The 14,975-nt window shown below is 44.7% G+C and overlaps 1 protein-coding gene across 1 annotated transcript in view; it reads left to right on the top strand.

The window, feature by feature from the left end:
* PLG (plasminogen) overlaps positions 1 to 14,975 on the top strand; it is a 176,549-nt gene that overhangs the window by 51,113 nt on the left and 110,461 nt on the right. The window contains exon 4 of the mRNA XM_068231734.1: positions 7,842 to 7,956. Within this exon, the coding sequence (XP_068087835.1) occupies positions 7,842 to 7,956 (115 nt within the window). The remainder of the gene's footprint in view (positions 1 to 7,841; positions 7,957 to 14,975) is intronic.

Here is a 14,975-nt window from a genome sequence, read left to right as displayed (position 1 = left end):
ATCCTCCTCCTCCTGCTGCTGCTGCTGAATTTACCTCATGCTGTCTGTGTGTTTCCACTGCCAGGGAGCACATACAATGGCGCTTCCAACATGCGTGCGCCACCAGCTATTTATTACGCTCAAAAATAGCTGCATTTCTTTAAAAAAAAAATATATAAAAGAGAAATAAGTTAAGAAGAAGAAGACGATATAGAAGAAGAAGAAGATATAGAAAAAGAAGAAGACGAAATAGAAAAATAATAATAAGAAGAGGATATAGAAAAAGAAGATATAGAAAAAGAAGATATAGAAGAAGAAGATGATGAAGAAGAAGATGAAGAAGATGAAGATGAAGATGAAGAAGATGAAGAAGAAGATGAAGAAAATGAAGAAGAAGAAGAAGACGATGAAGAAGAAGATGATGAAGAAGATGAAGATGAAGAAGATGAAGAAGAAGAAGATGAAGAAGAAGATGAAGAAGAAGAAGAAGAAGAAGATATAGAAGAAGAAGAAGATATAGAAGAAGAAGAAGAAAATGAAGAAGAAGAAGAAGATATAGAAGAGGAAGAAAATGAAGAAGAAGAAGATATAGAAGAAGAAGAAGAAGAAGATATAGAAGAAGAAGAAGATATAGAAGATAAAGAAGAAGAAGAAGAAGAAGAAGAAGAAGTATATACACTACTGAACAGGATTTTGGACACAACTTCTCTTCTCTTTCCACCTTTTTTTTAAAGGAACATCCCCACATAATCACTTGCTGTTGTTACTTGGGAAAAAAGATGTTTCTTGCATCATTCACCCTCAAAACAAGTGTTGGAAGCTATTTAAGGCCAATTCGAATAGTCAGCTCGAATAATGAGCTCGAATACCGACTCGAATAGTGAGCTCGAAGTCCGAGGTCGAATCGAATAGCAAAAAATATTTGATTCGAATATTCGACCGAATTCGAATAATTTACTATTCGAATTCGACCAAACTCGAATAATAAAAAGGGGTATCCGAGCATCACTGGTCTGTACTGGGTCCAGTGCTCTTCAATTTATTTATTAATGACCTAGTAGATTGTAACGGTCTTGTGTCGTAGCTCAGATGTCTGATTATGTGGTGATCTGCAGAATCACCAATAATGCAGACGCTATACCTGATTATGTGTGATCTGCAGAATCACCAATAATACCAGTATAGCAGACAAAGAGCTGAGTGTGTAGTGATTAGGTGCAACCATAACTTTAATAGTTTAATGAGACCTCACTAGAGGGGCTGGTGAGGTACTATAAGTACACTGAGCGTGCACTAGAGTACAAGCTCCAGCAGGCTGGAGAAAACAATATCGAAGAATCCGAATCTCCCGTGGAGCGGGTGATTCAGGAAGTACTGCAGCCAAGTGATCACCCGTGGAGCGGGTGACTCAGACGGTACTACAGCCTATGAGATACAACTAGTACTGAACTAGTGATTAACTGGGAACAGGTGAGTCAGACTGTACTGCAGCCCAGGAATCACAACAGGACTGCACAAAATAATAACTTCACCAGAGGAGCTGGTGAAGCTAGCACCTCACCAGTGGCGAGGGCCCACTGGTGAGTAGAATGGTCTGACAGGCAAGTTTCGGCAACCGAGAGGTAAGTATCAGTAAAGAATCGTGAGACAGGAGAATAATCGGTAATCAAGCAGAGGTTCAGCAACAGAGAGGTAAGTATCGGTACAGAATCATGAGACAGAAGAGTAGTCGGTAATCAGGCAAAGGTTCAGCAACAACAAGGCAGATAGGCAAAGGTACAAGAACGGAAAGCAAGATCAGGGGGATTGCTAAGAGTCATACACAGGAGATCAATACAAAACAATATCCTAGTCTAGGTGTGAAGTCCTTGGCATTAACACCTGGGAACTAGTCTAATCAAATAAACAGTAACAAGGTAGCAAAATCCTAGACTAGGTGTGAAATCCTTAGCATCAACACCTGGGATCTAGTCTAAGGTCTGAGCGCTAACACGCAGAGTATTCACGACAACAGACAATGTGTGAATGAAGCCCGGAGGCTTAAGAAGCAGAGGAGACCTCACTGACATGCCCCCTTGCATCAGCCAATCCAGGGCGCCGTGAGTCTCCTCTGACGTCAGCCGACCAGCCGGTCAGCTGACGCCTCTCTTCCTGGCATAAAGGCCCTGTCTATGCGCGTGCCCGCGCAAGACAGCGACCCTATGTGCCAAAGAAAGCCCCGTCCTCGGCGTCCTAACTGCCGGAGAGACGGGCAGGGACAAGAGGACAGCTGCGGCGGCGGAACCGTTCGCCGCGGCTGTCATAGTTGTTACATAGATGCAGTAGAAAGCAATGTTGCTATTTTTGCAGATGATTCAAAATTGTGCAGAATCATCAACTCTCAGGAAGATAGTGACATATTGCAACAGGATCTGGATAGGATGGCTATATGGGCACATAAATGGCAGATGAAATTCAATGTTGAAAAATGTAAACTCATGCATTTTGGTCATACCAATGGTCTAGCACCATACAAAATAAATGGGATACTGTTGGGGACATCAAACTTGGAGAAGGACTTAGGAGTACTCATCGACAACAATTTAAATAATAGTATTCAATGCCAAGCCGCTGCAGCTAAAGCTAATACAATTTTGGGATGCGTTAAAAAGAAAATAAAGAATCGAGATGCTAGCACATATTGCCCCTGCTTAACTCTCTAGTAAGGCCACATCTGGAATATGGAATTCAGTTCTGGGCACCACATTACAAGAAAGATATTGCAGTTTTAGAGCAGGTGCAGAGACGAGCAACAAAATTCATACGAGGGATGGAAGGTGTCACTTACTAAGAAAGGTTAGATAAACTGATTTTAATTAGTCTAGAGAAAAGACGCCTTAGAGGGGATTTAATTAACTTCTATAAATACATCAGAGGGCAATATAAAAGCTTGGCGGATGAGCTTTTTGTCCCTAGGCCTTCTCAAAGGACTAGAGGACATGATCCGCGTATGGAGGAAAAATGTTTTAGCCATTTATTTAGGAAAGGGTTCTTTACAGTAAGAGTGATTAAGATGTGGAATGCATTGCCACAGGAAGTAGTTATAACAAATTCTATACCTGCATTTAAAGGGGGCTTAGATGCTTTCCTTGTGTTGAAAGACATCCATGGCTATAATTACTAGGTAATGCCCAGTGATGTTGATCCAGGGATCTGATTGCCATCTGGAGCCAGGAAGGATTTTTTTCCCTTTTGAGGCTAATTGTACCATGCCTTCTAAGGCCCGGTTCACATTAGCGGTCGCTATCCGGATTTTCCGGATCTGATCCGGACCGCATACTGTACAAACGGAACGTACGTTCCGCATAGCAATGTAAAGTCTATGCGGACGTTCACACGCGTCCGTACCGTACGTACCGGAGCCGGATCGGATCCGGACTCTTTTCCAACATGCGCTATTTTTTGGGTCCGGATCTCCGGCCCACGCACCCGGACCGGAGCCGGACCTGAGCTTGACAGCACCATGCGGAACACAGAAACCAATGGGAAACGGAAGGCACAGAACACACTGCCTACAAAAACCTGACTTTCTACCCCACTTCCTATGCGTATCCAAGCGGCCATTTCGGATGGGGACACATGGGCCAAGCATGTCTGGAGTGGAGCAGCAGTGACAGACGTGCTGGAGCCATTTGGCAGAATGTCAGAGGTGGAGGTGAGGCCTACAGCGAAGGAACCTGATTCTACAGGTGCACCAGGTGCACCTTCTGCTGACCCCAACATTTTTTTCTTAAATTCGCTATTTTTTGCCCACGGATCCGGATGGCAGCCTGATGCATGCCTGATGCAAACGGACCGGATCCGGATCGGATCCGGATCGGAACCGTACGGTTCTGATCAGGATCAGGTCAGGATCCGATCATTATCCGGTCCGTTTACTTGCCAAAACGCAAGTGTGAATGGCGCCTAAGGGTTTTTGCCTTCCTCTGGATCAACAGGGATATGTGAGGGAGCAGGCTGGTATTGTACTTTGTTCTCTGTTTGAACTCGATGGACGTATGTCTTTTTTCAACCCAAATAGCTATGTAACTATGTACTGAATAAAAAGGCAAAAGAGGCCAAACAAATACTAGATTAGACAGGATACAGTAACCCATGCAAGATGTTAGCAGATGCTAGCAGAAAAGGCCAGATTTTAAAGACTAGCTATAGTGCATGTAAATAAACTTAAAGCAAGTAAGATGGCCAGCAATAGGGGGCAGATAAAAATTCAGCTATTCATCCTTAAACTAAAGCAAACTTCTCCATAGACTTACCACCTCCTCATCCTGACCACCGATCCAGCGTGGGACTCATTGGACATTTGCAGCCTTGCAAATGCAGGATGACTCGTGCCTTCACAGTAGCATGAAGTCACTCGGGCTCAGTGGAAAAAGCAGTACAGTATGGCCACACTTATTCACGGATGTGAGAGCAACATCATGCACTGCTGGACAAAGCCCTTGTTGATGAGATTCTGGGAGTCTCAGTGCTGGAGCAGCAAGGTGTTGGAGGACAAAGGTTTCCCTCTACTGAGGTAAGTACTCTTTTGGGTACTTCCCCTTCAGGTACACTTTAGTAAACAACTTACCTCCAAATTGTCACAATATTCCACATATACAGTGGGTTGCAAAAGTGTTCGGCCCCCTTAAAGTTTTCCACATTTTGTCACATTACTGCCACAAACATGAATCAATTTTATTGGAATTCCACGTGAAAGACCAATACAAAGTGTACTTGTTGGTGTACACATGAGAAGTGGAATGAAAATCATACATTATTCCAATTTTTTTTTACAAATAAATAACTGCAAAGTGGGGTGTGCGTAATTATTCAGCCCCCTGAGTCAATACTTTGTAGAACCACCTTTTGCTGCAATTATAGCTGCCAGTCTTTTAGGGTATGTCTCTAGAGACTGAAATCCTTGCCCATTCTTCTTTGCAAAACAGCTCCAGCTCAGTCCGATTAGATGGACAGCGTTTGTGAACAGCAGTTTTCAGATCTTGCCACAGATTCTCGATTGGATTTAGATCAGGACTTTGACTGGGCCATTCTAACACATAGATAAGTTTTGTTTTAAACCATTCCATTGTTGCCCTGGCTTTATGTTTAGGGATGTTGTCCTGCTGGAAGGTGAACCTCCGCCACAGTCTCAAGTCTTTTGCAGACTCCAAGAGGTTTTCTTCCAAGTTTGCCCTGTATTTGGCTACATCCATCTTCCCATCAACTCTGACCAGCTTCCCTGTCCCTGCTGAAGAGATGCACCCCCCGAGCATGATGCTGCCACCACCATATTTGACAGTGGGGATGGTGTGTTCAGAGTGATGTGCAGTGTTAGTTTTCTGCCACACATAGCATTTTGCATTTTGGCCAAAAAGTTGCATTTTGGTCTCATCTAACCAGAGCACCTTCTTCCACATGGTTGCTGTGTCCCCCACATGGCTTGTGGCAAACTGCAAACGGGACTTTTTATGTTTTCTGTTAACAATGCCTTTCTTCTTGCCACTCTTCCATAAAGGCCAACTTTGTACAGTGCATGACCAATAGTTGTCCTATGGACAGAGTCTCCCACCTGAGCTGTAGATCTCTGCAGCTCGTCCAGAGTCACCATAGGCCTCTTGACTGCATTTCTGAGCAGCGCTCTCCTTGTTCGGCCTGTGAGTTTAGGTGGATGGCCTTGTCTTGGTAGGTGTACAGTTGTGCCATACTCCTTCCATTTCTGAATGATCGCTTGAACAGTGCTCTGTGGGATGTTCAGGGCTTTGGAAATCTTTTTGTAGCCTAAGCCTGCTTTAAATTTCTCAATAACTTGATCCTGACCTGTCTTGTGTGTTCTTTGGACTTCACGGTGTTGTTGCTCCCAATATTCTCTTAGACAACCTCTGAGGCCTTCACAGAGCAGCTGTATTTGTACTGACATTAGATTACACACAGGTGCACTCTATTTAGTCATTAGCACTCATCAGGCAATGTCTATAGGCAACTGACTGCACTCAGATCAAAGGGGGCCGAATAATTATGCACACACCACTTTGCAGTTATTTATTTGTAAAAAATGTTTGGAATCATGTATGATTTTCGTTCCACTTCTCATGTGTACACCACTTTGTGTTGGTCTTTCATGTGGAATTTCAATAAAATTGATTCATGTTTGTGGCAGTAATATGACAAAATGTGGAAAACTTCAAGGGGGCCGAATACTTTTGCAACCCACTGTATGTCCAAAAAGCCTGCACCAATATCAGTAGCTAAAGGTGAACATATGTCACAACCTGCCATAAATAAAAACTCATATTAGACATCCAAAAAGTGTGTGCATCCACAAATACCATCAATCCAAATAAAAAGGCTTATATTACCATCCTTTGTTCAAATGGCCAGTTACCCAGAGAGAAGGCATGCAGTGAATAAGCACCCAGGCTGAAAAATGTTATTTTCGACGTCTAGCACACCCAGGAGCACATCTGCTCTTAGGTGTGCTAGAGCTAGACGTGAAAATTAAAAGCTACCAGTTCACAACTTTATCCCTGAGATTGTCTAAAAGTGCTCTGTCACCTATAGTTGATTGTTTGCTTTCATTTGCACCATCCAGCACTGGAGTACTCCAGAAACATCTGATTTTATTCTATAATAATCAAAATTATTACAGTTGTTCACAGGCAAAATCCAATTAGCTTGGTGTGCAATGGAGACGGTGATAATTTACGCCTGAGTGTACAAGTATTTTTTGAGAGCGAGTGATCCTTTATCCATATGAGTTATTTTGTTTCTTTTATTGTAAACTGTTGCTAAGATATTTTTCAATTGGCTGTTATTTTTTTTTTAAGTCAGACTACAATGCACCAAAATGTGAATATTTTAAAGTAGGTGGTTCATTTCTAAACCCACTGTGACTAACTAGCTCTTTTGTAAAATGTATGACCAGGTCACATGTCTGATCTTGTATATGTAGAGTGGGTTAAAATGCCAGATGACCAGAGCATGCCTTTTACCATGGGCATTTTCTGGTGGACCTGCAGTGGTACATAATGGCATTTCTGGCCAAAATACTGCAATATATGGGTCGTCCCTACCCAAACCGAAATACAAAAATTCAGGTTAAATTAACCGGATTTCAGTTCTCTACTCGCATCAATTAAACAATTTAAAGTGTACTTGAAGCAATTAAAAAACTTCAGTAGGGGAAGCCTCTCCATTTCTGTGCTGGGACCCTTTTTACAATATTTCCCTCGATGTACAAGCACAGATGCATTGCACAGACGCAAAGCTTTTCCTCCATGCATGAGTGTCTCTGTTCTACTGCACAAGCGCAAATCCTACTGGCGCCTGCAGAGTGCGGCCGTATTTGTGCACCGAGGGTAGCGTGGCCATGATGTTAAGCGTAAGAGGGTCCCTGCTGACAGCGGAAGGGGTCGTGGACATCGTGGAAGCCTCTGGAGCCACAAGAGCCTTCCCTCTACAGCAGGGGTGCCCATTAGGTAGATTGCGATCTTCCGATAGATTGCGAAGGCCTTCATGATAGATCCCAACCCCACTACATTTTCCATTCTGTATATACAAGTGTGCTCCTAAAACTGTACATTGGTAGATCATTCTGACTTTCTATTTTTTTTAAGTAGCTCACAAGGTGAAAAAGTGTGGGCACCTGTGCTCTACAATGATAAGTATCAAACTTTTTTAACCCTTCAGGCTTCTTTTAAGGATAATGACTGTGGGTCACCACATTTTTTAAGATCAAAAATCCATTTCCACTACTTTATTAAATACATATATGTATCCTATTGCTTATATGCCCAATAAACTATAGAAATGTAAATAAAAAAACAAATAATCCTGTTTTGCAGTTTACCTGGAAAGTTGCATTGTTGGAAATGGAAAAGATTACAGAGGAACTGACTCCAGAGCAAAATCTGGAAGAATATGTCAAGACTGGGCAGCAACAACTCCTCACATACCAAAGTATGTATCTGTATTTCCCTCAGTCACTGTCAAAGTACATATACCATGACAAAAGTGTCCTCATCTGGTATAGTTGTTTGATCTAATAATAATTAGGAAACTTTGGAAAGTTGGTAAGTGACTTATGTGAGGTAGATATCAATTGTTTAACAAATATAAAAAGTGTATGACCAGCTTAAAGAGAATCTGTACTGTGAAAATCTTAAATAAATAAACGTACCATCCTGTTTGTTGTCTTCTCCTAGCCCCGCTGCTTTCCTGGTGATAAAATCACTTTTTTATTCATTGTTTTTGTAAACAATGAAGATGGCCGCCAAACAGGAAATACATCATCAGAGCAGGTGCCTGTTTGCAGAAGCTTCTCTCAAATGTGACTTAATTGTCGGAATGTTACTCCCACGTGCTGCCTTAGCTGCTTGTCTGAGCTCTGCACTGATCTCTCTGCACTCACAACTGTTTGAAATGTCTCAGCTCCCGAGCCTTGCAGAGACGCTGGCTGTGAGCAGAGACATTGCCTGTGACTCATACACACACAGGAGAGCCTGCAGGGGGCGTGCATAACTTCTCCCTATCACAGCAGAGACAGTGCATTCCTCTTTGTCTCGACAAGGCTTGACAAGAAAAGAAGATTAGATCTACTACAGAGACAGTGCAACTAGAAAAGGCTGCAGTAATCCAGACCACATTAGAACAGGTATAGGAACTTATAGGATATAAGAAATAAGGGTGAAAATGTTGTTACAGAGTCTCTTTAAGATCTCATAAACATTCAGTTTATTCAAGATCCACCCACAGTGCTTTGGGAAGACAGGTTAGAAGCAAAATACTGTGTATACAAGCTCATTGGCTAAGTGTAACGATTGTGGAACTTTCTCCGTGATCAGCGCACAACGCGTGCGCTGACACGGCGGAAATCCTCCACAAGCGTGTAATTGCAGGCACCCAGCAAAAGGTGCTACGCACCTGTAGAGGGAAATTTCTATCAGCAGATGGCGCTGGGGAGTGCAGAGGAACCAATCCTCTGTACCTCCACAAATGCCAGACAGGAATTGTACGAAGCGCAGAACGCAATCGCAAGAGTGGCGATTGCGAATGAGAACGAGCAAAGGGACAGGTTGTATGTGTGTGCGCCAATCCAGTAGCCACCCTGCGACCGCGCACACACAACAGCAGATATGAAAAAGGAACGCGATCGCGAGAGGTGCGATCGCCAGACGTGACACAAGGCAGATCAGAACAGAATACGAGGGTAGCAAAGGCACAGCAAATAATACAATGAGAAGATGCGGAAAATAACAAACGCTAGCTAACCGCGAACACCGCACTCATTCGCAACAGTGCACGCGGTTATGTGCGGTCTCCACGTGATAAGCACAATAGAGACAAGCACGCCTAACTAACCATCAACAGACAAACATAAAACAGAGGACGCGAACGCTTGCTTAACGGTTACCTCACAGAGCCTCCAGCAAGCGGTCGTAGAAGACAAGACAGACACACGAAAACAGGGACAAGCAAGAGATATGATCCACAGCACTAGCGAAAAGTGGCTAGCGCGATCCAGGTACAGAGTACAGAGTAGCAGAACAGAAGGATCCACAGCACTAGCGGAAAGTGGCTAGCGCGATCCCAGGAGACAGAACAGAAGGATCCACAGCGCTAGCGAAAAGTGGCTAGCGCGATCCCAGGAGACAGAACAGAAGAGATAGCTGGTAGCAACCGCTGCACCAGCTATACTCCAAGAACAGAAATCAGAACCATTTCCTGTCGACCACCGCTGGGACAAGACAACAGCAACTGAACAAACAAACAGATAAACAATCCTAACTGCACTATGCAATCTGCCTAGCACAGTTCCAGGAATTACTCTAAGCTGATCTTCAAACCAAGAGCATGGCTGACACTCTCCAGAGTGTTTCACAGGAAGACTCCTTATGAACAGCAAAGCATTGCGGAACACACATAGTACTTATAGTACACGCCTCCAATGAATGTGGCCAGGCAATTTGCATGACAACGTATGCAAATTCCTCAGCAAGCACAAGCTGCAAAACTGACAGAAGCTCTTCTTGCCAGAGTCCTGCAGCATGCAAACCTACACAATGATCAAAAAGCTGCCTGCCTGCACAGGCAGCTGAGCAAATCATCACAGTACCCCCCCCTCCAGGGTCGAATTCCAGACGACCCTCAAAAGTGCTATTAGCAACAGACTCAAACTGAAGACTCATGAAGGTCGGCACAGCCCGACAAAGTCCAATTCCAGAGTCAGTCCACCCGAAACCGACCTCATCGAAAACAGAAGCCACCGAAACATGCCCATCAGCACTACAAGTCTCAGCGTAACACCCATCAGGACTGTGGATACCAGAGAAGAAGCCACCGAAACCCTCCAGACAATACCCACCGCCTTCCACGGAAAATACCAAATCTGCCACAAAACCTGTTCGAAGTGTCCCTTACAACACAAAAGCCACCGTTGATCTTATCCAGGGTACCAAGCAAAATTTCTCCCGGAATCTCCCAGAACCTTTTGAAGCTCCACAGAGATCCCAAGAGGGAAGAACAATCGCCAGGCTCACATGGAGAACTATCAAGAACCCCTATGGAACCAATGACAATTCCAGACTCAGAATTACGAGGACACCCATCAAGATCAAGACTTTCAGGGACCACTTCTAGGCATGCAAGCAGGCAGGCTAAATCAGAACATGTCTCCACCGAGGAAGCATCTGAGTATGCTGGTAACCGAGGCACACTTGGGCTTTCTGGGTCACAGAGCACATTGGGGTACACCAGCACAGGAGAAACCTCAGGACATGTCCCAGGGAAGGTTCCACCATAAACTGAGACTGAATTTCATCATCATGAGCGGAATGTACAGGAATATTCACTGAACCACACACTGACTCCCTAACTTTAATCTCGCTGCACCCAGAATTCTGCGTAGCAGTTAAACTAGCTTGCAACTCCAAAACTGCAGAAAAACAGGTGAGTATAGTGGCAATACCCAGACGAGCCTCTAGGGACACTGCATGGGATTCTAAGCAAGGCCACATTGACTCATCCAGAGTACAGGGTGCAGAATCAGCACTTCCCTCAGAGCAAGAAAGGGACTCACAAATATCAGTGTGATTGGACATCATATTGTTATTCATGGTACAGGGCAGGCTCAGAGAAACTCTCTCTGGACCCAGCAAAAATGTTTCAGAGTCAGATTCGCAAAACCGAAGCGCTGTCTCACTCTTAGATTCGGCCAACAATGTCAAATCCGAGGAGCCAGGACGCAAAACCTGCAAATCAAAAGTCACTTTAGGTTGTGAAACTGACGCTTCCATAGCGCAAACCTCCGCGATCTGCGGAGCAGACTGCAAGGCATCTAGGACCGAAACGCTGGAGCAACTGTCCCCAGGCAACGGGCCCTTACAGGTGAGAACAGGGTGAGACAGAGACTCATTTGCAGAAGAAATAGCGACATCAACAGAATAAACTTTATTAGGCATATTAATTTTACTTTTGACGCTGCACAGTCGAGAAACTTTCCCCATAGCAGGGTCACAGATGGAAGATCTCAAAGATCTGTTTCTAAATGACAAAGGATCCCACACATCCTTGAGGAAACCGGCAGACTCATGCCGATCACAATCTGCAGGAAGATCCGAGAAACAGGCTTCAGATCGCACAGATTCAAACTGCACACTGTCAGGAGAGAATCCTTCAGGATTCGCACAGGAATCAACCACAGCGGCATACTCATTCATTTCAGATTGCACAAAGTCAAGACTCTCATGCTTTACCCCAGAAAGGCAGGAACAATCATCCGACAACGATGTCTCTTTATTGGAATCAATTGGTTGGTGTGTGTGCAACTCATCCAAAATCGTTTGCCATACATAGATCACCAGATCCACATCATCCTTGTCACATTCATCGGAATCAATCAGAAGGTACATAGAATCGAGACAAGCATTCAAGACATCTTCGCTTTTTGCGATGTAAAAATCGCAAAAGGCTTTCCAATCAAAATCGAATTTCTCCAGCAAGGCCCCAACATCCCAGAAAGCAAATGGGGGTTCAAACAGGCCAGTATCCAGATAATCTCCATAGGGGTGGAGTTCAGGAACAAGAACAGATTTTTTAACTGCTTTAATGTAGTGTGCGATCCTAACTATAGCAGGATCCACATAAGCTTTGGATTGGGGCAAAAAACCTGGAAACTGATCAGCAGATGCATTATAAACATCATTATCATACTGCATGGTTTTGCCCATTTCAGACTTGACAGAAATAACCTCTTTATTTGTGGTTGCTATGGGCAACGGATCTTTCCGCTGGGAAGCCTTCCTAGATCTTTTACGTTTAGACTTAGAGGCTTTGGATGGCTGCTTTATGGATAAAAGAGTAGATGGAACAGCTGATTGAGCTGCTGACAACAACTCATTAAGGGGGTATGGTAATTGAGGTAATCTCAGCCAATTGTGAATTAAAAAGGCCAAGAATTCCAGGGGTCTTTGACTCAGGGTGGTATGATCTAACACATCATAAGCCCACATTGACATTTCGCCCCCCAACAGAATGTAGACCATTTGGGGGGCCCAGGTAGACACTGGGGTGCATTGGAATTCAGGGTTGGCTAACAGTTTCGTACACTCAGACAAAAATTTGTCTGCTGATTCAGGTTCAAGTTTTTTAAAACTCTTAAAGGTACAAGAGCCATATTCGACAAAATCGTACAAATCGGAAATTCCGTCTACACTGGGGTTTTGGGTTGGGCTGTTCATACTGTAACAATTGTGGAACTTTCTCCATGATCAGCGCACAACGCGTGCGCTGACACGGCGGAAATCCTCCACAAGCGTGTAATTGCAGGCACCCAGCAAAAGGTGCTACGCACCCGTAGAGGGAAATTTCTGTCGGCAGATGGCGCTGGGGAGTGCAGAGGAACCAATCCTCTGTACCTCCACAACTGCCAGACAGGAATTGTACGAAGCGCAGAACGCAATCGCAAGAGAGGCGATTGCGAATGAGAACGAGCAAAGGGACAGGTTGTATGTGTGTGCGCCAATCCAGTAGCCACCCCGCGACCACGCACACACAACAGCAGATATGAAAAAGGAACGCGATCGCGAGAGGTGCGATCGCCAGACGTGACACAAGGCAGATCAGAACAGAATACGAGGGTAGCAAAGGCACAGCAAATAATACAATGAGAAGATGCGGAAAATAACAAACGCTAGCTAACCGCGAACACCGCACTCATTCGCAACAGTGCACGCGGTTATGCGCGGTCTCCACGTGATAAGCACAATAGAGACAAGCACGCCTAACTAACCATCGACAGACAAACATGAAACAGAGGACGCGAACGCTTGCTTAACGGTTACCTCACAGAGCCTCCAGCAAGCGGTCGTAGCAGACAAGACAGACACACGAAAACAGGGACAAGCGAGAGATAGGATCCACAGCACTAGTGAAAAGTGGCTAGCGCGATCCAGGTACAGAGTAGCAGAACAGAAGGATCCACAGCACTAGCGGAAAGTGGCTAGCGCGATCCCAGGAGACAGAACAGAAGGATCCACAGCGCTAGCGAAAAGTGGCTAGCGCGATCCCAGGAGACAGAACAGAAGAGATAGCTGGTAGCAACCGCTGCACCAGCTATACTCCAAGAACAGAAATCAGAACCATTTCCTGTCGACCACCGCTGGGACAGGACAACAGCAACTGAACAAACAAACAGATAAACAATCCTAACTGCACTATGGAATCTGCCTAGCACAGTTTCCAGGAATTACTCTAAGCTGATCTTCAAACCAAGAGCATGGCTGACACTCTCCAGAGTGTTTCACAGGAAGACTCCTTATGAACAGCAAAGCATTGTGGGACACACATAGTACTTATAGTACACGCCTCCAATGAATGTGGCCAGGCAATTTGCATGACAACGTATGCAAATTCCTCAGCAAGCACAAGCTGCAAAACTGACAGAAGCTCTTCTTTCCAGAGTCCTGCAGCATGCAAACCTACACAATGGTCAAAAAGCTGCCTGCCTGCACAGGCAGCTGAGCAAATCATCACACTAAGTTCTGATTTGTATGATGTGTTGCTCTTTATTATATGCAATGGTACAATGGGATGGATTTACTAAAAATGGAGAATACTGAAAAACATAAGTGACCCTGCAATCCTGGGTTGGATTTTTCTTTATCGCTTTCAACTGTAGTAACCAGGGATGCTCGGATGTGCCTCATCCACGAATTCGGCAATCCGCGTGGTTGCAAAAAAAATCCGCATTCAGCCCCGCCGCATGCGGATTTTCGTCAGCGTCCACGCAACCACGCGGATTTTCTGCCGTGAATGGCGTAATCACGCGTGGATTCCCGCCCGGAGGCGGATTTTCTTTTAACGTTAATAACAAAGCCCCCATACATGCTACAATCCCCCAAATTGCATGGATTATCGAGGTGATAAGGGGCAACATAACTTCAACATAAAAAATTCCAAAAGATTTTTTTTTTCTAGAGAAAATGGATTTTAAAGTGAAATCAACACTTTAAATGGGGCTATTAATTGGTAATAAGTGGTTTTAAAAAGGGATATGCGCGTTAAGCAGTCAAAGAGGTGAAGGCGAGTTCCAATGGCACTTGGCGGCGAAGGTACCGCTGGAGGAGGATGAGTGGCTGACGCCAAAAAGGCCCCAGAGAGGTTTTTGTAATTTTTTTTTTTTTTTTGCAGCAATTAGCAATGACATCGCAGCAGAGTTGTCAGTGGACACGGGCAGTGTGAACGCAGAGTGCAGTGGTGGTAGCGACTGAGTCAGGAGAAGGACTATGCGGGCGGTCAGTTCAGCAGCACAGAAGGACCACGGCAACATACTGGTAGTAGTAGTAGCAGCACAGCGTCATAGTGCTGGCCAAAAAATTAAATACACCCGGTGACCCGGGCAGTGATAACGCAGACAGAGTACATTGGTGGTACCGTGGTAGCGACTGAGTCAGGAGGAGGAGGAGGACAAAGCGGGCGTT

This window comes from Hyperolius riggenbachi, chromosome 4 (genome assembly GCF_040937935.1).
Source record: "Hyperolius riggenbachi isolate aHypRig1 chromosome 4, aHypRig1.pri, whole genome shotgun sequence".
Classification (NCBI taxonomy): domain Eukaryota; kingdom Metazoa; phylum Chordata; class Amphibia; order Anura; family Hyperoliidae; genus Hyperolius; species Hyperolius riggenbachi.
Note: the sequence above shows the minus strand (reverse complement) of the source record. Positions and strands in the feature narration are given on the sequence as shown.